This window comes from Polypterus senegalus, chromosome 6, assembly GCF_016835505.1.
Source record: "Polypterus senegalus isolate Bchr_013 chromosome 6, ASM1683550v1, whole genome shotgun sequence".
NCBI lineage: Eukaryota > Metazoa > Chordata > Cladistia > Polypteriformes > Polypteridae > Polypterus > Polypterus senegalus.
Genome location: NC_053159.1, coordinates 85,694,136 through 85,721,809, shown reverse-complemented (window position 1 = coordinate 85,721,809; position 27,674 = coordinate 85,694,136). Strand labels below are relative to the sequence as shown.

Genomic DNA, 27,674 nt, shown 5'->3' with positions numbered 1-27,674 from the left:
CACAGATAAAGAAATGGTAAGCCTGCAGTGCCTCCTCTGAACAAACAGATACTCATCTGAGTGGAGTCTGGGGTAGAACTCTGCCCTGTGGTGGAAATATGTCCAAATGAGATGCCACCTTCTGAGAGAGGCTCAGATTTATAGTCCTCTGACCAGAATGGGTGTGATCAGCTTCTCACATTGAGTGCCTTATTGGGGCTGAGGGCAGAGAAAGAGATGACATTGTTGGCAACAGCACCCCCTCATGTCCTGGGGTGGTATTGCTTACCTCAGATGAGTGGCCCTCTGACACACATATGACATTTGTATAATAGGATAAAAGTTGTGTTTATTTTCACAGTTTGAGCGGGCTAGAAAATTTATTAAAGCGTATGAGGGCTACATTCCCAGAGGAGGTGGAGGACTGTAACCCTTGTACCCACACTGCAGTTTTGGTGGTAGTTTGATTTACTTTGAGACTTGTCAACTGACAAATATTGCAGTTCCAAATAATTTCCAAACACTATAATGGCAGCATCTGGCATGAAATCCGAATGAATTCTAGCAGGGGTGCCCATCATTATTGGGCCTTCCAATAGACACAAACATAGGGTCGGTTTAAAGCTGGTGGTTTACCTAAAACCCCTTGTAGATACAGAATGAACATGCAAACAACATAGTGATGGAGACGAGAGTGGGATCTGAACCGGGTCTCTCGGACCTGTGAGGCAGCAGCACTTCACCACCTTCTGGGAGACTCACCTAATAAATCCAAAAGGTCCATGAGGCATTGATAGCAACTTGGTATTTGCAGAGCTCACTCATTTTCCATCAATAAAAAAACACCTGCGGGCTTGTTTAGGAGTGTGGCTTTATTTATATAGAAACTTTTGACAGTGTGCAAATATATATTACATTTGTATATCACTAAAGATAAAAGATTGATACAGGGTGATAAATGAAGATTCAAAAGATACAGCACTAGAATTGCACAATTTGACAGATTATTAAGCTCACTGTAACTTCATGGCATCCCCTTCCGGATGTATTTAAAAATTTAACTTGAATATATTTTGCCCATTGATTTTCTAAGCCTGCTTTATTCTGAGAAGTTCACGTGAGACACATAAATACAGTAATAAAACATTTCATTTAATATAAGATTGCAAATATTAGGCAAGCCATTTCTGTGGTTAACAGATGCGCAGTGCAGTGGTGGAATAATCATATCAGTGTGCTACGCTAAACACAGTTTACAGTGAAAATCTCATTTAGAAAGATCTCAAAGAATTTTAGTACAGTGCCTTTCATGTTGAACATCATACCAAAGTAGTTTCCATTTCATGCTAAATTTTATAGACCTGAATATATCTACATGTGGGGTAGGTGAAGCAATTTGCTGGGGTCACACAATGGATATACAATGGTGGCTCAACAAGCAGTTTTTGGGTGTTCCCTCCAAGTTATTAACCATCAAGGTACCATGCTGAAGGAGTAATTAGTATTTACATGTAATATCCAGGAAAGTGATGGGAAGGAGGGCCACTTCATCATAAAGCCTGATGGTAAATACACCTTGACAGACCAAAGATTTTTTTTAGGAAGGTGAACTTACACAATCAAGTTGAACATCCTTTATTGATATCACTCACTCTCTAACATTCCCTTCACAAGGTTTGTCACAGGAAAATCTTCAAAGTTCAATGTAGGTTGATTTTCTGTTAACTTCCTCCTTTGTCTATCCCATCTGCAATGGATGCCGTTTCTGTGAAAGAGTAGAGATGAGTTAATACGTAAAAAACATGGAACAGCAAAGCAATAGGAACAATCTGAGGCATTAACGTCTTATAGCAGGCTAGTATTCTACAAAAACATTAGAACAATCTAGACGAGAACAGGCCATTCAGCCCAACAAAGCTCGCCAGTCCTATCCACTTATTTCTTCCAAAAGAACATCAAGTTGAGTTTTGAACGTCCCTAAAGTCTTACTGTCTACCACACTACTTGGTTCCTTATTCCATGTCCCTGTGTTAAAGAAAAACATCCTAATGTTTGTCTCAAGTTTACCCTTAACAAGTTTCTTCTTGATAAACTCATTTTAAATAACAGTCTGGATCCACGATACTAATTCCCTTCATAATTTTAAACTCTTCAGTCATGTCTCCTCTTAATCTTCTTTTGCTTAAACAGAAAAGGCTCAGCTCTTTTAATCGTTCCTCATAATTCATCCCCTGTAGCCCTGGAATGAGCCTAGTCACTCTTCTCTGGAGTGGCTCTTCTTTTTGTAATACAAAAAGTGAAATTAAATGAAATAATCATATATGTCTAAAAACAATTACATTCCCCTTATATAATCATGCTGCAGTTAGGGCACAAATCTGCACAAAAATATCAAATCATCTTCTCCATAGAACAAAATGTAGTGGAGCAAATGTTCTCAAACTCAGTTGGCGCCCAGCATTTTACAGTACTAATAATTCCGCCAGGTGTCACTGACTGATTCACTTTTCTATTATTAGTTATGGTGCCCATGCAGTCACATCCTGACACACACAAATAAACCTAAACATCACTTTGAATGTCATCAAATCATGTTCAGGAATGTGTTAAATGATTACATCTGCTGAGAAATTGAAATTCAGAATACTCTCCCTGCATATTGTGTTTTTCTATAAGAGATGTAACGAAAGTAAGATGGGGAGAAGTGGGAGCGACTTAATACACCTCACACAAATCTTAGAAAGGAAATTTGCTGAGAGTAGCACCTTGGGAAGCTTCAAATGACAACATGATCACCAATCACAACTCTCACCTTTCTTAAATAGTAAACTAGATGGCATAAGACTGCCGTCTGACTCTACGATCTGAAAGATAAAGACGCCAGAGTGGTTCTTCGAAGTGATGCCATAGGGGAAACAATTTTGGTTCCTAAAAGACCCATCCACATGAAGGTTCCAGAAAAAAAAAAATAAAAACTTTATTTATCTAGATCCATAACAGGTTCTATAGAGTAAATAACCATGAACTTTAACATTAAAATACCAATGGGTTATAATTTCTAATAATAAGACTTTTGCTGCATACATACTTCTATTCACTTGCATTCTGTGACCTTCAGTAATACTGATAGTTTCCTCATTGTGATCAAGTATCATTACTTCTATTTACTATTTTATTTATATTTTAAGTTATTCATGTTAATTGTATGTTTTTCTTTTATTCTATCATTGTAAAGCACTTGGCCACAGTATTCCTATGTTGTTTTAAATGTGCTATATAAATAAATTTGACATACAATAACGCAGGCTAAGTCCAGTTTTTCTTACTCTGTAGGCAGCCTACCATACTTTAACAATTTCAGATTTTTTTTCTACATATTAGGGAGTTTTTCAAAGCACAAAGAACCAGCTTCATATGCAGAGAACTCTTCCCAGTATGAAATGGTGCTTTATCAAACAGTGGTTCTATGAGGAACCACACAACTCAGTAAAGAACCATAGAAGTCCATTAAAGAACCAGGATTTTTAAGAGTGTAGATCTAATGGCACTAGATCACAACATGTCACCCTTTAGGCTAACATCTTAATTTAAAATAATGACAGAGCAGAAAACTTTACAATTGATTTTTAAGACAAGCCCGACCTTTTTAGACCCAGTTGCAGCTAATTGTTTGAAAGACTTGGTGGGAGAATATCCAAAACAAGACAGGATGAATTCATTATACTTAATGGCATTAGGTCTGATTCCTTAAAATTAGCCATTTTGAGAAATCAGATTTAGATCTAAAGGTTCTTAGTGATTAGAGACCAATTTCATGTGAGATGTCCTAATAAAGGTCTGTGTCCCAGATTCTCCCAGAGTGGAGTGTGCATGTTCTCCCCATGTCTGCATGAGTTTCCTCCCACAATCTAAAGACATGCAGACCAAGTGAACTGACGACGCTAAATTGGCCTGTGGGTGTGTGTTCGGTGTGATAAGCGTGTGTCTATGTGTGTTCACCATACGATGGACTTGCGTCCTATGATAGCTATATAGACTACAGCCACCAATCCTTAATGCGGCCCTGTCTGGATTAAGTAGATCAGAAAATTACATGACACATCCTAATAAAGTCCTTTTTGAATCTTAAAATACAGAACATTTGAGAATATGCTTAGTCTATTTCCCACTCTGGTCACCACACACAAGTGGCCTTAAACTGTATTATAAATAATGTTTTAATGAACTACAGTGCAGGAAATGCTACCTTATGCTTTTAAGTTTGCTTAAGTAAGTTTGAGAATTTAGTTGGATTGTAACACTGGTTAATTTCCTACGTTTTCAAATCACTTTCAGCCTTAGCTAAAGTCTGGTGACAGAGTGCTCTCACTCCAGTCCAAAGTTAGACGTGGTGTCCCCTCTTGGCTCTGCACTGGCATCAGTGCTTTACTCTCTTTATTTGCTGCCATTAGGAGATGTAATTTAGAGAAAAAAAAAAAAGTTCACCTTCAGTTATATGCTGATGATACAAGGCTGTACTTGTAACTAAAACAATATGAGACATGCTCAGTTACATCATCAATTAACTGCTTTGGTGACATGAAGCAGTAAGGAGTCCTTCAATTATTTTTAAATTCCAAAAAATGCAGTTGCTGCTAACTGTGCTGATTGTAAGGCCATGCTGACAATTCACAGTGAAGAAAAGCTTAAGATTTACTTTGGCAAAATACACTCAAAATGCAGGAGCTATCTTGGTGTCACTAATGGAGCAATTAGCCATAAAAATGAAGGTGGATGTTTAATTTAAAGAATACTGAAATGCTAGATAATATTTTGGGATCAAGCAAAGCCAACGGGAATCATCCCCTCATAAATCAAAGTCAACCAGACGATCTGGATCTGCATAATTAGATCTGGACCACCCTGTAGTTAGGTAGATAGATAGATAGATAGATAGATAGATAGATAGATAGATAGATAGATAGATAGATAGATAGATACTTTATTAATCCCAAGGGGAAATATATATATATATATATATATATATTTTTTTTTTGTGATGCCACTGTAGAACCAGGGGCATGCACAGCTGCCCTTACCTGACACAGGCAGGCAGAAACACAGGCTGTTACCACACGATTTATTACGATGTTTTATTAATCTTCTTCTTGGGAACCAGCCCACTCTGTTACCAAGCTTACACAGTTTTCGTGCACAACATCAAACACCACAAAGTCGTTTTCTTCTTTTTCTTCTGCCTCCACTTCCGCTTTGGTAACCAGCACAGTCTCAAGAGCATGGCCCTCATCACCCCTTTTTGACATATAAAGTCACACATGGCTTAGCCCCTGACTAATCTGTACAGTACAATAACATTCCTTAACTTCACATTGTACACTACAATCATATTATGTGGATCCCTTAAAATTCTCAAAATAAATAAGTAAAACTAGCAAAGTAGGCTGAGCCCCCAGACTCTGGCAATATTAAAAATTCCTAGTTGATTTGAAGATTTAAATGGAGCCTCATTGTTTTAGCATACAACACTCTTCTCAGAGCGGCTGCTGTGTATTTGCTTTTATTATTTGCTGTGATCACCTATCATTTAGTCTTTATCTTTTTAGTATTTTGAGGCAAAATATAAAAAATATCTAGGGGGCCTTCTGCTACATTGTCAAGCTGTTCAAATTGTTCATTTATTATCCTACTGTTAATTAAGTATAATCAATACGTATATAGGGTGGTCCAGATCTAATTATGCAATTTTCATTATGCTATAACTAAGTTTATTACATTGAAAATCACCCAAAAAATCCCACACCATCAAGAAGTGTGAAAACTGACGACATGAAAAATCGTCATCGCACCGAACGGGAATCATCCCCTCATAAATCAAAGTCAACCAGACGATCTGGATCTGCATAATTAGATCTGGACCACCCTGTAGGTAGATAGATAGATAGATAGATAGATAGATAGATAGATAGATAGATAGATAGATAGATACTTTATTAATCCCAAGGGGAAATATATAAATATTTTTTGTGATGCCACTGTAGAACCAGGGGAGTGCACAGCTGCCCTTACCTGACACAGGCAGGCAGAAACACAGGCTGTTACCACACAATACTTGTTTTATTAATCTTCTCCTTGGGAACCAGCCCACTCTGTTCCCAAGCTTACACAGTTGTCGTGCACAAAATCAAACACCACAAAGTCGTTGTCTTCTTCTTTTTCTTCTGCCTCCACTTCCTCTCAGGTAACCAGCACAGTCTCAAGAGCATGGCGGAAATACCAGAAGATGAGCCATTACAAGAGGAGAGCTGAGGGATGTGCAGACCAGTCAGTGACATCAAGGCCCTCATCACCCCTTTTTGACTTATAAAGTCACACATGGCTTAGCCCCTGACTAATCTGTACAGTACAATAACATTCCTTAACTTCACATTGTACGCTACAATCATATTATGTGGATCCCTTAAAATTCTCAAAATAAATAAGTAAAACTAGCAAAGTAGGCTGAGCCCCCAGACTCTGGCAATATTAAAAATTCCTAATTGATTTGAAGATTTAAATGGAACCTCATTGTTTTAGCATACACCACTCTTGTCAGAGCAGCTGCTGTGTATTTGTTTTTATTATTTGCTGTGATCACCTGTCATTTAGTCTTTATCTTTTTAGTATTTTGAGGCAAAATATAAAAAATATCTAGGTGGCCTTCTGCAAATGAAGACCTTGAAAATGGACTTGAAATTGTGAAGGAGAAGCCAGCATTCCTGATAACATAATCGGACACATCCATACTATTCCCTGAAATGCAGCAATATAGTGTGTCACCTTAATTTGCAAAGCTGCTGCTTTAATTCTCACTTCTTAGTTTGTCTTTGTGTGTTACTACTAGCAAACTATTCAACCTGCTTGAGGTCCAGAGCCATATTTGGTAAGCTGAACTCTGACTTAATTTTTCCAATGTACCACAGGCCCAACAGAAATGTATTTCTTCAAGGAGTGTTGTTGCCAATTGGACAGAACTTCTAGTAGCCATGTGTTCCATGAGTCAGATTCCTGTTATATTTAATTCAAAGTTTATGGCTCTGCAAACTTAACTGTCCACTTAAAGAGGTTTAGTTAACTAAGAATGTGTTGTATTAGTCTGCTATTTTATTGGCTTGAATTTGTAAATCTGCATAAAAGCTATTCATCCTTGTATATGACTCATCTTCAGAGACAAGCTATATATAATAATTAGCTAAAATAAACTAATGGTCTAATAATGTTTTTCATTTAGATTAGGATTTGAAAATCACCACATGTAATATTAGAATCAATGAAACCAAAGGGGCACATCAGCAAAAGTGTTATCATCAATTAGGAATCAAAACTTGTAAAGTGCCATCAATATTTGTGAATACACAATGATATACACGTTAACTTAAGTCCAGTGACCTAACAATTAATAAAAACTAAACCATTTGTGAATTTTAGCATAGAAACATATCAATAGTTTGGCCTCTTGTAAGAATCAGAAGGTTATTCATTTGCTAAATATGTGTAGCTCCACATTGGAGTTGCACTTGCACATTTGGAGCTGCCTCTACCATCTCTCATTTGCAGTTGCACAGACTCATTTCATCTTGTTACCCAACCTTAATTTCCAAAAGGGATTGCATAATAAAGCAGAGAACCATTGACTCCTCGGTTCTTCTGCCATGACAGGCTCTTTCACAAGTGTGAACAAGGGAACTAACTAGTTGTGAAACTCACAAGAACTTTCATCACTCATCAAAGCCTTAATGGTTCAAAAACCTCTGAAACAAAGAAGACACGACTCAAATATGTTCAAAGATTGTAAAAGTAATGTAAACAGAAATATAAGTAGCTAACATCAAACAAAAATTGTATCACAAATACATAGTCTCACATTTCCATCTTCATTAGAAGACTCTGTGATTATATTTTCTTTTATAGTATTGAAAAACAGCCAACATGATGTCAGATTATACAACCTATAACTCAGAAAGCAGCACAGCATCTCTTCCTCCACTCCAACCACAAGCAGACTTACAGGGTCATGCTAAGAAAAGCATCCAGAATCAAAACCGTGCCCCACTTTCCTCCTTTTTTTGCAGTCTGGGTCATGACACCCATCTTTACAGACTGGTTCTTCCACCCTTGGCTGACCTCCTACAGTATCAATGGCCAATTAGCGTCTGCTTTTTTTCCAGTTCCTTCACAAACATCTGCCACTAAATACTTTGCGTTTCAACAGAACTTGCTGCATCAAATTTGACTGCTGGTAATCCACCCATATAGGCCGTCATTTAGAAAATTATTAACAAAAATCGGAAGTTACAGGCAACCAATTTGCATCATCATTTCCCAGACTTCCTATTATTGTAAAAGATTCAAGGTTGTACCTGCAGTATTCAAAATCATTTTTCATTCCAAAATCTAAAGTTGTTTGAATGTCAGTCAGTAGTCACTTTGTGGTTAAGTATAGACTTTATAATGAACTCTAAAATAGCAGAAAAAAGCAAAGCCATTAGCTGACTGCGGTGTGCCACACTGCACCAAGTATGCTTTATAACCGGCCTCAGCTTTCACAACTTCCCTGAGAATAATAAGGAAATAAAAGCAAAATTGCACTGAAGCGTGTAGTCTGCTTATTTCACTGCACCAGCAGCAGGCAGTCACAAAAAGGCACAAGGAAGTATGTATAACCTCACTGTTTGGCTGGAATGAATACAATGGACTAGCTCCCGATTATACAGGAGTGCCACAGGGGGTGTGCAGTTAGCAGACCACACACCAAATATGAAATTTGTCTGCTCCAGCTTGGCATGTCTGGATTACGTGTAAACTTCTGACTCTGTAACTTAGGGCGTTGGCCTTTCTGAAAATGTGAACAACCTCTGGAGGTGGATTGAAACAACTCAAAGCAATCCTTGATGATGAGCGCCATTAATGATATGCATTTCTTCACAATTTTTTTACATATATAATGTATGCCATATATGTACAGTAGATAGATAGATAGATAGATAAGAAAGGTGCTCTATAATAGATAGATAGATAGACGAGAAAGGCACTCTATAATAGATAGATAGATAGATAGATAGATAGATAGATAGATAGATAGATAGATAGATAGATAGATAGATACTTTATAAATCCCAAGGGGAAATTCACATAATCCAGCAGCAGTACATGTATTCATTCTGCCTGTTTTGTCTTTGACCAGCTTCAGGCACCCGAATTGAGTAGTAGTACTAATATTGTTACGTGTGTATAATACAGTAAAATTCTTATTTGCATATTCAGGCACATGTTGCCAGTCTCTGCCGCCATGGTAAACAAGAATGAATTACTTCATTGTAATTAACTGAAAACACAAATCATCTTATCTGATGTGTTCCATATTTCTAAAACATTTTGGAAAAACCTGATGCTGTTTATATCTTAATACAAATAGCAAGTGGCATATGATATCAAACTACATGATGTTACAGTCAACAGAATTGTTAAAGATGGACAGGGATAGGGTACAGAGTTGGGCAAATTGGTGGCTGAGTGAAGAGAAGCTGCCCAAGATGAGCTCAGTTTAAGGTTTAAATATGTCATATTCTCAAAAGCTACATTTATAACTTATATACATTCATTTTTTAAAACATCTTCAATCAAGGAATGATTATACAGGAGCTGAAGATTCTTCAGAGAATAACAGCCACAAGAAAAATACTCACAGAATGCAATGTCAACCCAATGTGGTGTGCTCACACATTTTCACAACAGAATAGTTATGCATAACCAGTCACACTGAACAAATGTCTGTGGATTGCAGTAGGCTACTGGGCCTGCCTGAGCAAATCAATGCAAGCACAGGAAGAGCATGCAAGCTCAACACACAAGACATTTCAGCCCAGATTCAAAATTTAAGCTTAACAGGTAATAGTCAGGCTGCATCAGTGTCTTAGGTATACAAGTAAAAACAAGATGTCTGGATCAGCAACATCATGATACTGAACCTGAGGTTGAGCTACCACATGCTATAAGAAATAAAGCTGCGGCATAAAGTCTGAAAAAGCTCATGACTATTGATAAAGGCTGAAAATGTCTAATATCATATGTAGGTATCTTCATGTGCATTTAAATCTGTTAGCTTTATTATGCAGGTAACATGATGTAGTCATTTTGCAAATTGCAAACCATACAACTGCTGTGGATGTGGGCAGTGCCATTCTGAGAATCACCTTTTCTAGCATGAAGGTGACCACACAAAATCATTAGTGTTATCTCCACCTAATGCATGAACATCATGGTGCAAAAATATGTGATGAAGACCACACTTGTCTCTCAGAGTGCCAAGCTAATATCACCGTAGTCACTGCTCTTCATGAAATTACTAAAGGCTGAACTATGTTTATGATTGAAACTTTACCAAAATAAGTCAACAATTGTTTCCCTCTATTCTCTTTCTCTCAGCTCTTGGAAGACATGTTTTCTCAGCAGCTAAGATTAATGAGGTGGTTGGGACCGATATTGCTTAATGGAATCATTAGGTAAATACTGAATAGTACAGCACCAAATATCTGGTTATCTTTGTGGATAACTGAACATGTGTCATACGGGATGTGGGGTCTCTTGGGCTGGTAGTGTCTTGTTCTTTTCTCCTTTGTCAGATCTTGATCCTCATGCAATTAGTGCCCACCTTGAAGGAATAGGTTTAAAGTTGTGAGAAGGCTTCAGAGGCCTTTCTATTATTCCTTTCGCATTATTTCATAATTGCTATTTTATTAGTATAAATGTTACTGTATAGCTGTATTTGACTGGTTCTCATGAAACACTTGAACACAAAAAAAGCAATAAATTCAATTTAATTCAGAGGTCTTGCTTTTGAGTCATATTAGCCATAATCAATGGTATGCCTGTGCGGCATTTTTATAGACCTCGGCCTGTTGGAATGTTTATCACTTCTTCTCTCAAAAATATAAGTGGCATGTAACCCAATTGACATCCCTTATTATCTAAAAAATTACAATTTCTTGGAAAATATCTGTTATTATGGTTTGCCTTCACCAGGAACACTGGAAAAAGCAGTAGAACAGAATTTAAGATTTCTCTGAGGCTGCTCTTCTCAGTCTTAAGGAAGGACCCACAAGGGTGTCACTCAGAAGATGCCCAGGAAGGCCCATCAGACGTCTCAAATAACTGACTGCCCCTAACAGGCCTACAACATTTACAAAAGGACACTCTCTTATGGTCACAAATGCTTGGGAGGATCTGTAAAGGCTGGTTTGTCAGAATAAGCACCACTTCACTACCTTTCTCAGGAGATGGAAGAAGTCTGCATCAAAAGATGTCCCTGGGCAATCCTGGAGCAAATGCAGCACTCCAAGAAAGACTTGGACTTTTAAAACACAATTTAAATATCATACAGTAATTAAAGCTCTCCAGCATGTCTGAAATAAATGGACAAAATCTGGTGTCCTTTCCAGTGCTTGCAGTGCCTTAAGTCCAGAGAAAAGTCCAGTTCTGACACAGTGGAGTTGCAGGACATATAATATTTCTAAATAACTAGACACTGACTTATTTTTCAAACATTCATTTCATACACTGGTCTGCAGGGTACAATGTAAATTGAAGTGTGCTGAATCCATTACTGAAGTTGGAATTTCTCAGTCAAAAACAGTTTCTGTGACTATGTAATTAGTGAAAAACACTGTACGGGGTAAAAAAAAAAAAAATAATAATTTTTTTGAATAAGTTACATTAAATTACAGTAGTTATGGCTAAAGTACTTTTTATGTTCAGAATTTTATTTGAAATATATTTCAAGCTTCAAAATGGCAGCCTCCCTCATTCTTAATGTTAGTTTAGGTGGAAACACCCCAACATCAAATCTCTGTTGCACAACTTTTGTTCTCAATCACTATTTTTTCTCTCTTCTTATTCTTTCAAAAAAGCTGAAAATGTATATTTCGCAAGTTAGAAAGGTACTTTTTTATTATCCAGAAGACAGGAAGGTACTGCTTAAATGGTTTATTCAGAAATATGCAAGGTTGGCTTGACCAGGTTAACAGGTAAGCAAACGGTAAAATAATAAACAGCCGTCCTTTATTGTGGCAACAAACATTGCATTAGCAAAGCAAAAATAAAAGAAGGCATCTTCACTGGACTTCAACTCCAGGAGCTTTTTCAAAGATGCAAACTTCAAAATGAAGCTGTGCTAAGTTGGAAAAAGAGCTTGGGAGGCATTTGAAAGTGTTTGTCACAAAGGCTGAAAACTACGAAGAACTAGTTGAGGAGCTTCTCTCTTCCTACGAAGCCCCTGAGGGTAACATTTTTTTAAAAATCCATTTCCTACACTCACGTTTGGATTTTTTCCCCAGAAGAAATGGGAACAGACTCTGATGAACGTGAGGTGAGGATCAACCAGGGCATCACTCGACTGGAGAAACGTTACAGTGGAGAGTGGAGTGAATGAATGCTAGCAGACATCTGTTGGTCATTCAACCATGAGACACCATCACAGGATTATAAGAGGAAAATACTAAGTGACTACTTTTTGTAAGAAATACTTATATTTAAAACATCTATACAGTATCTGTAATTTATAACTTTAAAAAGTCTAATATATTTTAAAAATATATTCAGTTTTTTTCTTTGCATTTCAGTTTATTTCAGTTCAAACCCTCATCTTTCAAAAATAGGATGTGATAGACCAATTCCAGATTTTGATTCCGGACCCTCAAATCAATAAAGAATACCTAAAATTTTTAACAGGAGTGATTTTTTTTATGCATACAAGTGTAATAGTAAAAATATCAATATCCCAGATCAGTTGTTTTCAGGGAGAGAGGTCAAGAGGAGTGGATTAAGTAAAAAGCTCATGACAAAAGGGGAATTCAGCCTTCATGATTTAAATGTAGCTTATGGATATGAATGGTGTGGAATGGAATTAGTCTTGTCTATTTCGAATGCAAACCTCCTATGGAAGAATTCACTTTTAAGGAAACAGCAATGAAGAAATACAAATTATTGATCAAAAGTATAATATATGACAAGCAGCATATCACAGGGACCTTCCTTTCAATGATGGCCCTGTCACTTTTAATGTGGAGTTTGCACAATCCCCCAGTGTCTCCATGAGTTTGGTCCATTTGTACATTGCCACAAGAAACTTGGCCTAGCATGAATGAGTCCTGTTGTATAGGTGAACTTGCTCAGTAATGGACTATCTTCCTAAATTGGTCTGTCCTCATCATAAGTTGTTGCTCCAATTGACTGTGGCTCGCTGAAACATGCAGTTGACAAGTGGAATAACAAGAATGTATTTTTAAAAGGTCTAAAATATATAAAGAGGGGGAAGCAAATGGATTTAGAACATAAGATGTTTGACAAACGAGAGGTCCATCAAGCTCGTTTGTTCAGCTAATAACTAAAATATCCCGATATCACATCCAGATTCTTCTTAAAGGTTTTCAAGGTTTATGCTTCAACTACATGTCTCGTAAGTTTGTTCCAGAGTCCCACAAGTCTTTGTATAAAGAAGTGATTCCAGCTTTCAGTAGTAAATGCACTTCCCCTTAATTTCCACTGATGTCCTTGAGTATGTGATTCACCTTTCAGCTGAAAAAAATGGTGCTGGCTCTACTTCAGCAAAGCCTTTGAGGATTTTAAATACCTGGATTAGATCTCCAGTCAGTCACCTCTGCTCGTGACTAAACAGGTTTAATTCTTTGAGTCTGTCAGAGTAGGACATGATATCCAAGATACCCAAGATTTATAATGTGTCTACAAACGATTCCATCGATGCCAGAACAACAGATAAGCAGTGCATTAGCAAATCCTGTCATAATCAAGTTAAAGTGAAATGCAAGAACAGATAGACAGCCTTCCAATCATTCTTGGGAATAGCATGGGTGCAGAATGTGTGTGACAGGAAAGACGGTGAATGGACAGAAGGGATCAAGTGTTTGAAGGAAAGATAATGCCACTGTTTGAGACACGGCTGATAAAATTGAGTACCATTCTTAGGACTGCAGATAAAATCTCTGAAGATATTTTCTAGGGCAGACTTGATGATTCCAGAAGCATCAAGAACTAAGAGTTAGTAAAGTTGGGAATAAACTTGTGAAGCTCTGAAGCACAGATCACAGGGTTTTGTGGAAATGATCAATAACAGAAGCTCGATATTGGCAGAGGTCACAGGTCAGGACATACAAACTCAGAAGGATCTCTTCATATCACATTAACATTGAAGACAGCTCTGGTAGCTGTCATGCTCAGTGGTGCTAAAAGCATCAGTGAGTTCTGAAAGAGAAGGTGCCAGGAATGAGCCAATGCTCGCAGCAGATCAATAACAATTGACAATTTTGAGAATGGAGAAAGATCAACAGGGATAGCCAGGACTAGAAAACAGAAAGGACAAAAGACAGAACTACAGAAGAATACAGAAATAAGGTGATGAAGTTGAAGATGGTGCAGAAAAAGTACATTAACAAAGCAAGTTTCAGAGGAGTAGTACTAATAGCAGTTAATATCAGTTTCAGATGCCATTAACCACCCTTTTCCGAAGTCTGTAGCTCAATTAATTTCTCTTCATCCTTGAGGATAACTTTAATCCCCAATACAGGAGCCTATCTTGGCCGTGGAAGCTTGTACTGAACAGGCTTATAATTTACATCCCTTCTTTGTCACTCTTTCTGTGTGTTTGTTTTATTTGCATTTATACCTGTTAAAATGTATATTTTTGTACAATTTCAGAATATGAATGCTAATTCACCCAAGACATATGTGGGGCAACACATACTATAAGCAATGCATCTGTTAAAAAATAATTTTTTCCAGAAGAGTTGACAAGAATTATGACTGACATCTAATTGTAGATGTTTGTATACAATGGACTTAACAACTTGGAATTGTGGATATTTGTAAGGATAATAACAGGAAAGTTTTTACAGCCAAAGTAAAACTTATGCAGTCCTGCTAACCACATGGCAAGCATCAAAAGTCAAGGGATTAGCTGAGTCTTTGTCACCTTTGAAACTAGTTGCACGTCCCAATATTTGCTGGCTGAAAGTGTTGTCTGAATATAAAGCAGGTGTCCTCTAGAGTTGTCCCCGGTCAACTTAGATGTCCATGTCTGCCAGCCCAAAAGCTGTACAATTTAGCTGCTATAGCTAAAAGCATTTGGTTTTTAGCAAGACTCCCTGCATGAAGATCATTCCCTCTTGCTAGCAGTTTACTGCTGAATTGCACTCATCCCACTGATGCATGGCAGAACAGCCAAGAACTGTCAGCCCAGCACAGTCCAGTTGTGTAGGTGTAGGAAGTTTGAGCAAGGCCAGCCACCACACCTTACAGAGAAACAAGGCTGTGGAGTGAGATTCTGCATACCTGAATGTGAAACACATGAAGGTGAAGACGAACGGGAACTCCCAAGAGGTTAAGAGAAAAGTGCATCTATACCTGCAGGAGTCAACACCAGAGCCTGGAGCAGGTCTGACAGGGAAATGATGCCCTTCACAAAACCCGACTCATCCAGGAGAACCAAGCGATGGACCTGCAGAAGAAGGCAACATAGCAGTTGGCAGTTTTTTTTGGCAGTGTTTTTTCACAACACTAAAACACAAAAAATAAGTATTTCAATACTATTTTTGTTTTGGAATTTAGAAAATTGTATAATTGATTGCTTCTTTGAAACACACAATGTCTTTCAAAATAATTCCATAAAATCCCATGGGATCCATACATCCAACCATTCTCAACCAATTTTATTCAATTTAGGGTCATGGAAGGCAGTATATTGAACAAAACTATAATATAAATATAAACAATCAAATTGTCCTAAATTCTAATGGAATGTCCAAATATAAGGTGAAATGCCTCTCTTGATTTCTTCCCGCACTGCTATGTCCTTTTTGTAGTCTGGAGACCAAAACTGAACACAATACTCAAAGTGAGAGCTAACCAATGCGTTATAAAGCTTGAGTATAACCTCCTTTGTCTTGTACTCCACACTTAGAATGTTATTTTATATAGCACTGTTAGACTTCTTAATGGCTTCTGAACATTCTCCTGGAAGTTGACTACTAAGTCCTTATCATAAGGTGGACTTTTAATTTTCAGACCTCCCACTGTGCATTCAAATTTCACATATTTACTACCTATGTGTAACACTTTACATTTACTTATATTAAATCTCATCTGCCACAAATTTGCTTATGCCTGAATGTTGTCTCCTCCTGTAAGTCCTCCTGCAATGATTAATTTATTCAAATCATGTCTATATTATATATATTATGGGGTGCCAAACAGGCAGTTACAATGATTTTCGGAATATATAAAGTTAGTGTCGGAATATATAAAGTTGTTCCTGAATATATAAATATATTTATATATATTTATATTATGGGGAGCCAAACAGTCAAATATAACTTAACTTCACCCGCAGTTATCATTCCTCATATCACCCTCTGCTTCCTGTGCCCCTTTACACACAATGCCCTTACTTTAAGCTTACTGGCCTATAGTTGCTTGGATCTGCCCAGTCACCCTTTTTATTCAAAATTTGCCATTTTCCAGTGCTTTGGACTTTCCCCCTTGTGCAGTGACTTCCTGAAAATATCCATCAGGGGTTCAAATATGTACTAACTAACCTCCTTAAGAACTCAAGGATAAATTTTATCTGGTCCTGATGATTTCTTACATTTCAGCCTATTTAATTTGAACAGCACTTCTGCTGCTATAATTTCCAAATCACTCAGCAACTACTTAGTTGTACCTGTTACTCCTGGGAGGTTATCCACTGCCTCACATGTTAAGAACATAAAGTTCAGAGCATCTGCTACTTCACTGTCTGTATTTTTAAATTTCCTTTTACTATTCCTTCACTTCACTTCCTCCTTGACATTTTCAACTAAAATATTTTCACTTTATACAGTTTCTACCCACTGCTTTTCTCTGAATGTTTTATTTAATTAGGCAGATCAGATCACCATGGTCCTTCTCAGTGTTCATCTAAATATTCTCAAATTTCAATTACAAGCAGGTTGGCCTTTGAATCTAAATTGGCATTATGTGAGAAAGAAGGACTGTTTATGATTGTGCCCTATCATGACATGTTGTTCTGTCCAGAGCTGTTCTGTGCCCAGGTTAGGCCCTGGATATTGTAGGGGAAAAAAACAGGCACAGAAAATAAATCGAATGGGATAAGGGTGAGCTGAACTGTATTAAAATGAACTGCAGGGAACCAGCACCTCCTTTACCTCAGCTTCTGCGATACGGTCAATAATGACTTCCATGGTCTCATGTGGGTAGCACTTCAGTACTCCTTCCATGAAATGTGGCCGTCTTTGCAAAGCCTCCTTTACTGGGATGTCAAGGTTGTTGTAAGATTTTTGTGCAGCCAGGTTCTGCAGAAGCAAGTTCATCATGTTATTGACGCATTGACACCATATGTGTTACTTCTAGAAATTTGTGAGAAATTCAAAAAACTTCTAAGAATTAACTTAGTATAAGAAGCTTTTAGGAATACCGTATATATTCGCGGATACGTTCTCCCACAGATAAGTTGGGACTTGATTTTGCAGTATAATTTCTGGTATTTTATAAGGTCGCATAAGTCGAATGCTAATGCCTACCTGGGAGAGTAACCACGGAGCACAATGCCTTTTTTTCTATGTGGGTGTGACAATGCGCTGTATCAGCATGTGCTCCTAACCTCTCTCTCTCTATTGTGCCTATGTGACCACACAGTAATACCCAAACTATTCCGAAGCAACGTTTGCACTGTTTTATGTTTTTAGTATCTCACACCTTCATACACCTTTATCATAACAGCATCCCTTATCTGTGATAGAGTGTTTGATTAGAAGAAAATATGAAGCTGGTTTTAAATTAAATGTCATTGAAGTAGCAAAAGAAACTGGAAACTGTGATGCTGCAACAAAATTCAATGTATCTGAGAAACTGATGCGAGATTGGACAAGGCAAGAAGATGCAAAAAAAAAAAATTAAGCGTCGCATTTTTGAACGGGCGTATAAGTCAGGGTCTGATTTTATGATTGATTTTTGGGGTTTCAAGACCCAACTCATACGTGAGTATATACGGTACTTTTAGCCAGTGAAGGTTGAAAATTAAGTTAATCAAGAATAAACTATGACTGGGAACCAAATTTAGTGGACTGCATTTAGATGGGGGCCCTGTTTGGAGTGAAGAGTCAGGGATAGAACCAAAAAATGGGGGTGCCACTTCTGCAGTATATTCAAGAACCTCCAGAAACCAGAAGGACGTCAAGTCCTAGCTCCAGGTAATTTTCCCTGAAAAGCAAGACCTCCCAAGGAGGCATGAGTTACACACAGATTATGTTAAGTGTAAGGCAGAGATGTTTTCTTAATACCCAAAATAACAGGACCTACTGTATAAAAAGTATTCACTCCCTTGATCTGTTTCACATATTATGGTTATACAACATTGAACCACAGTCGATTTAATTAGGCTTTTTTTGACATTAACCAACCAAAAAAAAAAAAAAAGATTTTAATTTCAAAGTTAAAACATACCACTGCAAAATGAATTACAAATATAAAGCACAAATTAATTGAACACATAAGTATTCACCCCCATAATAGGACACACCCAAATCACTACTAGTGTAGCCAATTGGTTTTAGAAGCCACAAGATTAGTTCAAAGGAGATCATCTGTCTGAAGTCCCAATTGATGTACCTGATCTGGAAGGTCCCACTTGTGGCGAGTCAGTATGGTGGCCTAACCTACACAATGAAGACAAAAGAACACCTCAATCAACTCCATGGAAAGAGGATTGAAAAGCACAATTCATGGGATGGAAGTAAAATAGCCAAATCACTGAATATTCCTTGCTGTCCAGTTAAGTCACTCCTTAAGAAATAAAGAGCATGGCACACGTGTAAATCTGCCTAGAGCAGGCCATCCACAAAAACTGAGTGATCCTGCAAGACCACCCCAGGGAGAGACCTTAGCAGAAAATTTCATAAAGGATATCCCTGTGTGCATTATTTTTATAGTGTACATTTTTCAGTGTTCTGGGTGTATCTTTCCTGCGAAGCAAGGATATTCGGTACCTAAGTGTCCTGAACAGCTACCAAGGTAACAATGAAATAAGTAAAATTAAAATACATATTACTTTTAAGAATTTATAAATAAGAACCTTCTCTATAGGTAAATGTGTTTGTGCCAAAGATTTTAATAATGTTTAATTTTTTGGCACCGAATATTAAAGCACAGGTGTTATAAAAATATGCCACTTATCTATATTACAATTGGTGGAAAACAAAATGCTTCTTAAATTGCGTTAGGCAAATGAGCCTACTTTATTTAAGGCCACTGTTTTTTCATTTTGGTCAGTTGGCTTCACTGAACCAATAAAGTGTACTTGGCTGATTCCATTAACCATGTTGTAATAAAAGATGTCCATCTTGGATTTCATTACTAATGGTGACTCTTGACTATTCTTTATTTATGGGGTATTTTCCACAATTCCACTAAGAGATGTCTGAGAATTTTGAAAGAAATACAAGCTACTGTAGGGAAGACAGGCGAGACTGTGCAAACAACTGTGCTTCACCAGTCGCAGCTTTATAGAACAGCGACAAAGAGAAAGCCACTGTTAAAAAACACATAAAGGCACATGGGAGACTCTGAAATCAGCTGTAAAAGGGTTCAGTGGAATGAGGAGACCAAAATTGAGCTTTTTGGACATCCGACTAGACCCCATGTTTGGCATAACCAAACACTGCACATTATCAGAAACACAACTTCCTCACTGTGAAGTTTGGTGGTGATGACATCATGATGTGACGATGCTTCTCTGTAGCAGGATGTGAAAGGCTTGTGAGGGTAGATGGCAAAACGAATTCAGTAAAATACAGGGAACTATAGGAGGAAAACCTGATGCAGTCTGCAAGAAACCTGCACCTTGGGAGAAGATTAGTAATCTAGAAAGACAATAAACCCAAGCATAAAGCCAACTCTAAATAGGAATGGCTAAAGAACAACAATGGTAATGTCCTGGAGTGGCCGAGTCAGAGTCCAGGGGTCAGATTGTGTATGGACAAAAAGAAGCTTGTAACGTGCACATTTATAACTAAAAGAAAACTAGACAGGAGAACTGGAGCATACTCATTAGATATTAAAGAGTCTTTTTCTGTTGATCAGTATCAAAAAAGCGACTCAAAAATGTACGATAATAAAATATTAAAACTTCCAAGGGAGTGAATACTTTTGGTAACGTTTTGTGCTTTCATTGAGCTTTTTCTTTTCTCACCACTGTTTTATGCTGCACAAAAGACTAGTCTCTGCTGACTTGATACTTACCTACGGTATATTTGGTGCATTGTTACAAAATTATAATTCACATTCAACACTGTTAATAAGTGTTTGCAGGTCTCCTGAGATCAAGTGTATTTTTTATCCTTTGTTTCTTAAAACGTGAGTAATACACAAAACAAATTGAATCCCAAAAGCTAAACAGGGTTTTAAAAGGGTGGACAGAACAATAAATCTTCCAATACAGGTTTGTCCTTTGATAATGCAGGCTGTAAACAGTTTCCACGGCGACAACACCAGTTTATCAGCAAGACACAAGACACCATAGTCTTGTTGTGGTGCTGCCAGGCTGCCACAGGTTCAGCAAAGGGCTTGATCTGGATTGACCAGATGGTTACTACTAGAAGGTGGTAACACTAGAGGGTGTTAAGTAATGGGTCTTTTAGAAAATAGAGATTGTGACCTAAGACGAAGATGTCAGAAGAGAACAGAGCGACATCAATGTGAAGCCGTTTCCATCTGATCGTCAGAAAAGCAACATGAACAGCTACAAGTGCTAGATCACAAGCCGCCTGTGACATTCCTCCTTGTCATCTTTACTTTTTCATAAACTTTTTCTAAAAGGCTATATATATCCAGACTTTTCTATCAGTCCTATTTTCTATTATTCTTTGTTCCAATGGTGGTATTATTATTCCTGTAATAAATGCCATGCTGCTTTTAAATGTCTATGTTATGCCTTAATGTCTATAGAGTGATTGAAGTAATAAGTTAGATTTCTTTGAGCAACTGGTGCAGGCTGGAGGTTTGACATACATTCTGTGCGGTGAGGTTTATTAAGGCGGACAGTGTGAGCTCCACCCAATAGTAGGGAACAGTATGTAAAGTAAGGCATTCTTGGCTGATAAATGGCCTATAATCAGGGATGCTGAGTCTTTGAATGTTTAAATGTATTCTCGTAGATCAAAAGTAATATTTAGGTCTGAGATATCATTAAAACATTGTATGTTGTTCGTGCCGATAATAAGCAAGTCTCTTGAAGTGCTGAGATAGTTACAGGCTGTGTTATTTCTAAAGCACTTGTGTGGTTTAAAGTGCTAGAGGTTAATCAGCTGTGTGTGTGTCATTCATAGGGCACTGTTGAGTATCTGTGAGTATGCGTCTATCTATGTATGTGTGTGTTAATCTTAAAGTGCAACAGTAGACCAATCCGGTAACGAACTTGACAAGTACCCTTACCCTTGGGAAAACAGGTTAAGGGTAAGTAGAGGGAAATATTACGATACTACACCTGTGTTTAACTGTAATGCGAGCACACCTGTAAACTGAAACGGCATGCATGTGTACATTGATACATTTGTGCACAAGTCATCTGCATCACCAACAACAAAAAACATCACATTTGAGAGATGACTCATGGTATTAAAACAGACAAAATGGATGCTCTTGTAGCTAGTGTATGCATTGCATTTTACTTTGGAAGGCAACAAACAGTCAGCTGTACATGAATGATTAGGCCAAAAACATGAAACAAAGACCTCCCCCACCCGCAATAAATGCACTATGTTACTAAAATATTTCCAAATAAAGGGTGTTTTTTTCCTTAATTCTTTAAGGCCACAGTTAACAATTAATGGATTATGAGCATGGTGATGCAGCGATAGTGCTGCTGCCTCATAGTAAAGAGTCTAGGGGCCACACCTTCCAGCGTGGACCTTGCATGTGGGTCCACGTGTGTTTGCTCCAGTTTCCTCCTACAGCCCCAAGACAAGCAGGTTAGATGAACTGGCAATGCTATAAATTATCACTTGGTGTGTGTGTGTGTGTGTGTGTGTGTGTGTGTGTGTGTGTGTGTTTGTTGCTGCCTGTGCTCATTGCTTGCTTGGATAGGCTGCAGATGCCCCCTGCTCTGGATAAGTGGGTTTAAAGATTAGATGGATGACTAATATTATAATCTGTTCTGTTCAAAGCAACTGCCTTTTGCACATTGCCTACCTTTCAAATAGAGAAATAATATGTACAATTTCAATTACAGATTAGTTTACAGTTTTAGATTTATCTTGTAAAAGGTTATTTCAATCTGTGTATTTTGTCTACAGCATTTTCTTATTTTACAAACAGAAGCATGGAGGTCTGAGCAAATCTGAAGAAATCCCTCCAGCCTTCAAATCAGTTAAATAAGTCGCCCCCCCAAATGTTATGCTATGCTATGTTAAAAATAAGAAACTGCTTATTTTGTCACAATTAAAATAAATAGACCTAACAAGCTTCTGTCATTGAAATATTGCTAACTTTATTTGGACACTATTATAATTCATAAAAAGTCAAATCTGGATCCCAGAGTTCCTTTAAACTTTACGTTTATATCTACATTTCCATTTCTTGCAAAGATCTTGGAGAAATATGTTCTTATGTAACTCTCTTTTTGGAGAGAAATGGTATTGATGAAATACTCCAGTCTGGCTTTAAAGTTCACCACATAACTGAATCCGCTCTTTGGAAGATTATTAATGGCGTCTTATTAATAAATGATTCTGTAGATTCTGCACTTCTCATGCTCTTAGACATTTCTGCAACTTTCAGGAACTATGACATCCTTATTGCCCATTTTGAGCAAGGTATTGGCTTTCAAGGTGCTGCTCTTGCTTGGTTCAGGTCGTACCGGACAAGTTTCTCTGTATGCCTTGGGGACTGCTCCTTCTTTTCTGCCCATTTCACTTGAAGAATCCCCCAAGAATCTTATCTGGGCCCTATGTTATTATCTTAAAGTCTGTCTTTAAAAAATATGGTATCTTTTTCCACTATAATGCTGATTACATGCAAATTTACTTACATTTTTACCTTACGTCCTTACTGAAGTGTGGAAGACATCAGCTCCTGGATGTCAGTAAATTTTCTTGATTTTAATGTAAAGAAAACAGAGATTGTGATGTTTGGGTTCTCTGACCTCCACAGTGTCTACGATTGTAATCTTGGTCCACTACCACAGTACATTAAACGCTGTGCTATGGACTCAGGCATGATACTTAATAGTAACCTCGAGCTGGATAAACATATAAATTCTGCAGTTAAAGCCTGTTTTTTCCAACTACATGTAATAGCTAAGATCAAGTCCTTTTTATCCGTTGCTGATCTTGAAAAAGTGAGTCATTCATTTATTTTGATTATTGGACTACTGCAACTAATTGTACATTAGATTTACCCAGCAATCCCTTTCTCAGCTACAAGTGGTCCAAACTGGCAGGCACACATAAATGTGACCAGATTTCTTTTGCTCCAGTCTCCCTTCATTAGTTTTTGGTCCATTACGGAGGTGATTTTAAGGTGCTATTGTTTGTTTTCAAGTACCTAAAGGGGTTAGTGCCTTCCTGTCTCTCTGAAGTTTTACACCTTTACATTCCAAGTCACCAAATTAGGACCTCTGATCAGATGCTCTTAGAGGTGCTGAGGGCTTGACTAACACTTAAAAGTGAGCCTGCTTTTGTAACCGTCGGTCCTAGGCTTTGGAAAAAACTACCTGTTCCTGTCAGGTCTACAACAACTATGGCCATTTTTAATTCTAGGTTGAATACGCATCTTTTCTCTTTAACTTTTCATTAACATTGGTTCCTTTAATATTTTTTCTGTGTTTTGTTTAACTTTATCCTGTATTAGAATGTGGTTCTTTTCACCTTATATATTTTAATATACAGCACTGTGGTCTACATTGGTTGTTTTAAATATGCTTTATAAATAAACTAAAAATTTGTAAGTGTATACATGAGACCTGCTTCGTATTGTAAATTTACATTATGAATATTTGACATGAAATGTGATGTAAATATGTAGCAGCAATATAATAATGCAGTTTTTTTTTGGTTCAGCTGGAACCCCCAGTGTCTAAATGTTAAATTCAGCCCACACCTGCAATTCATAACACCTTGTCACACGCATGCGAACCAGCTTAAAGTTTCTGGTGATGGTAATGATAATTACCCTCCAAACCAGGGGTTTGGCACTGTGGTCAAAAAACATTTGGACACAACATGGAAAAAAGTGTGTGCAGTGTTATGTCTAGTCCAATCTAGGCCAATTAAAAATTAGTAAAATGAAGTGTACTCCCTTCTGCCCTGTGCAGAACCGAAGAGAGATGGCCACTCCACCACTGATGTAACTTCCGTTTTCCACACTCCTGGATGGTAATTTTGAAATTATTCCCATTTTGAGCTTTTGTCTGTTTTACTACCTGATTTGGACCAGAAACCTGATTTGGACAACATATCCACAGAAAAGGTATGTAATTTTCATTATCGTTTTAAAAAATTCTTTTACAACATGTATTTACAACTTCAAACTATTGATTTTTTTTTTATTATAATTTTATTAAATTTTAATTACTGTGGAGGTCGGCCAGGGCATTTGCCCGGCTGGGACACCTCCACACTGGGAGGACTAGGGGGGCAAGCATGGCCAGAGCGTTACCTCCCCCAGAGTGCTAGATGGCAGCCCCCTTGGGTTGCAGCAGTGCCTAGGACTCCTACAGGGATACAAGAGAATTGGAGTTTGGTGCAGCCCTGTTGGGATTCATGGGCGCCGCCAGGGGGTGCTGCTGCAGCTGCTGAGCCCTCATGGGAAGTTGTTCTGCCACACCTGGAAGTGCTGCGAGAAGAAGGTCATCAACCACCTGGAGCACTGCGTTATAAAAGGAGCCAGAAACCGCTACTCCAGGAGCGAGAGTCAGGAGATAAAGCTTGCCAGAAGGAGTAAAGAGGAGGAGGAGGAGCAGAAGAAGAAAGAAAAAGAATTTGTGTGGTATTGTGCTTGTGCTTTCTGCGTCTGTTTGTGTCGGGTAGGGAGGTTGGCACACCCTTGTTGGTGCCACACCATACATCATTCAAGTTAACCAAATATATGTTTTTTTTTTGTTTTTTTTTTTAAGTAACCACTATTTACTTCTCTGTTGTTTATCAAAAGATTGAATCTAGAACTAGACAAATATTTTCACTATTTAAAAAGTTAACATATCATTAAACACACAACCTGAACAATCCACATGCAAATGAAAAAATGCAGAGTACCAGTTCTGTTATTATATTCTCATTATCTGCCAAGAGAAAAGATAAGCAGTCTCGTTCAGTTAGGAAGACACACAAACCAAACTACTTCTTTATTGCCACAAAACAATTTCCAAACATTACCTCATGTACAAAAAACTTATATGAATAGAATTATAATTACATTATTAAAATACAGGGAGTGCAGAATTATTAGGCAAGTTGTATTTTTGAGGATTAATTTTAATATGGAACAAACACAGTGCTATTAGTCAATCCAAAATGTTAATAAACCTGAAACCTGAATGTTTCACAACGGAAATGTGAGTGTGAACATCATCAGGGGAATACATATGTGCGCACAATTATTAGGCAACTATTAGTGTGCAGATTTATTATGCAACTAAAGGAAAAATGAAAATTTTCCCATCTCACTTGTTTATTTTCATCTGTTATAGTGAGAATAATAAACAAACACCTCAAAATTTACAAATAAACATCTCTGACATTTCAAAAAAAATCAATCAATCAATGACCAATATAGCCACCCTTCTTTCCAATAACAGTCATAAGCCTTTCCATTCATGGAGTCTGTCAGTTTCTTGATCTGTTGACGATCAGCTTTTGTGGAGCAGTGACTACAGCCTCCCAGACACTCTTCAGAGAGGTGTATTGTTTTTCTCCCCCGTAAATCTAGCATTTAAGAAGTGCCCACAAGTTCTCGATAGGGTTTAGGTCAGATGAGGAAGGGGCCATGTCATTATTCCTTCATCTTTAAGGCCTTTACTGGCTGGCCACGCAGTGGAGAACTTCGATGCAAGTGATGGAGCATTGGCCTACATAAAAATCATGGTCTTTTTCCTGTATCACTGTTTGAAGAAAGTGTCTTCGAAAAACTGGCAGTAGGTTTGGGAGTTGATTTTGAGTTCATCTTCAATGCAAAAAGGTCCAACTAGCTCATCTTTAAAAATACCAGCTCATACCAGTACCCCACCTCCATGTTGGAGTGGAGCTCTGTGCCCATTACTGATCCACAGGTCCATCCATCTGGTCCATCAAGAGTCACTCTCATCTCATCGGTCCATAAAACCTTTGAAAAAATCTGTCTTCAGATATTTCTTGGCCCAGTTTTGACGTTTCAACTTATGTTTCTTGTTCAGTGGTGGTTGGGTTTCAGCCCTCCTTACCTTGGCCATGTCTTTGAGCACTGAACACCTTGTACTTCTGGGCACTCCAGGTAGGTTGCAGCTCTGGAATATGAAAGTACTGGAGGATAATGGGTTCCTGGTAGCTTCACGCTTGATTCTTCTCAAATCTTTGGCAGCTAATTTGCGTCTTTTGTTCTCACAACGTTTCTTGCGACCCTGTTGACTATTTGCAACAAAATGTTTGATGGTTCTGTGATCACACACCAATATCTTAGCAATTCCAAAAGTGCTGCATCCCTCTGAAAGACTTTTTACAATTTTTGACTTTTCAGAGTCAGTTAAATCTCTTTTTTGGCCCATTTTGCCCGAGGAAAACTAGCTGCCTAATAATTCTGCACACCTTGATATAGGGTGTTGATCTCCTTAGGCCACACCCTCCCTCATTACACAAATACACATCACCTGACGTGCTTAAATCCAATAAGCATTCAAGTTAATACAGCTTGGAGTTGGAATATACGCATTAAAAATGATGATATGGTCAAAATACTCACTTGCCTAATAATTGTGCACACAGTGTAATTCATTTTAGACTTACTTAAAAACGATCTAGAGCATGCATTGTCCTAATCAGGTTTCCGGTCCAAATTGAGTAGCGACAGTCAGAAAAGAGGCATCCGCAACTTTTTACATGTATTTTGTGCTTTCAACTACTTTAATTATACGGGGTCACCATGGTGGTGCCCCAACTCTTTGATATTGTCCAGTCTCCACTTTACCACTAATATGACAAACACACATTCTTACAATAAATAAACACACTTAAAAACAAAAAAACACCAGCAAGGAATGATGAATATAATGATTATAAACACAAACTTACAAGCAGATATTATGTATTTATACAATTAACAAGAAGAATTAGAAGGTTTCTAATTCTACAAGAGACAGTAAGAGCAGTGTATTAGACAAAACATCAATTTGAATTTGAAATGAAATTATTACAAGAGCTAAATTAATAAATGCATAAGAAAAGAAAATAACAGTTATAAAAATATGCATACGCCCAGAAATGATATCCAAAATGGTAAAAATGTAACCAATTGAAACAAAGACAAAAATGAACAAAGTTCACATTATAGTGCATTAATGGCTTGGTATTCTCGTTAAATAAAAATGTACAACCAATAAGTAAATTAGTATTTCCTAATCCTCCATTATA

At 37.6% G+C, this 27,674-nt stretch overlaps 1 protein-coding gene across 3 annotated transcripts in view; it reads right to left on the bottom strand.

Moving 5' to 3' along the window:
- Positions 1-1,598: 1,598 nt before the first annotated feature.
- LOC120531235 (5'-AMP-activated protein kinase subunit gamma-1-like) overlaps positions 1,599-27,674 on the bottom strand; it is a 60,129-nt gene continuing 34,053 nt past the window's right edge. For 2 of the 3 annotated variants that reach the window (XM_039756465.1, XM_039756467.1), the window contains exons 12-14: positions 17,229-17,375; positions 15,430-15,523; positions 1,599-1,744 (exon numbers count right to left, since the gene is read on the bottom strand). In XM_039756465.1, the coding sequence (XP_039612399.1) occupies positions 1,701-1,744; positions 15,430-15,523; positions 17,229-17,375 (285 nt within the window). In that variant the 3' untranslated portion in view covers positions 1,599-1,700. Of the gene's footprint in view, positions 1,745-15,357; positions 15,524-17,228; positions 17,376-27,674 lie in introns of all 3 variants that reach the window. The other variant, XM_039756466.1, reaches the window with a different exon arrangement.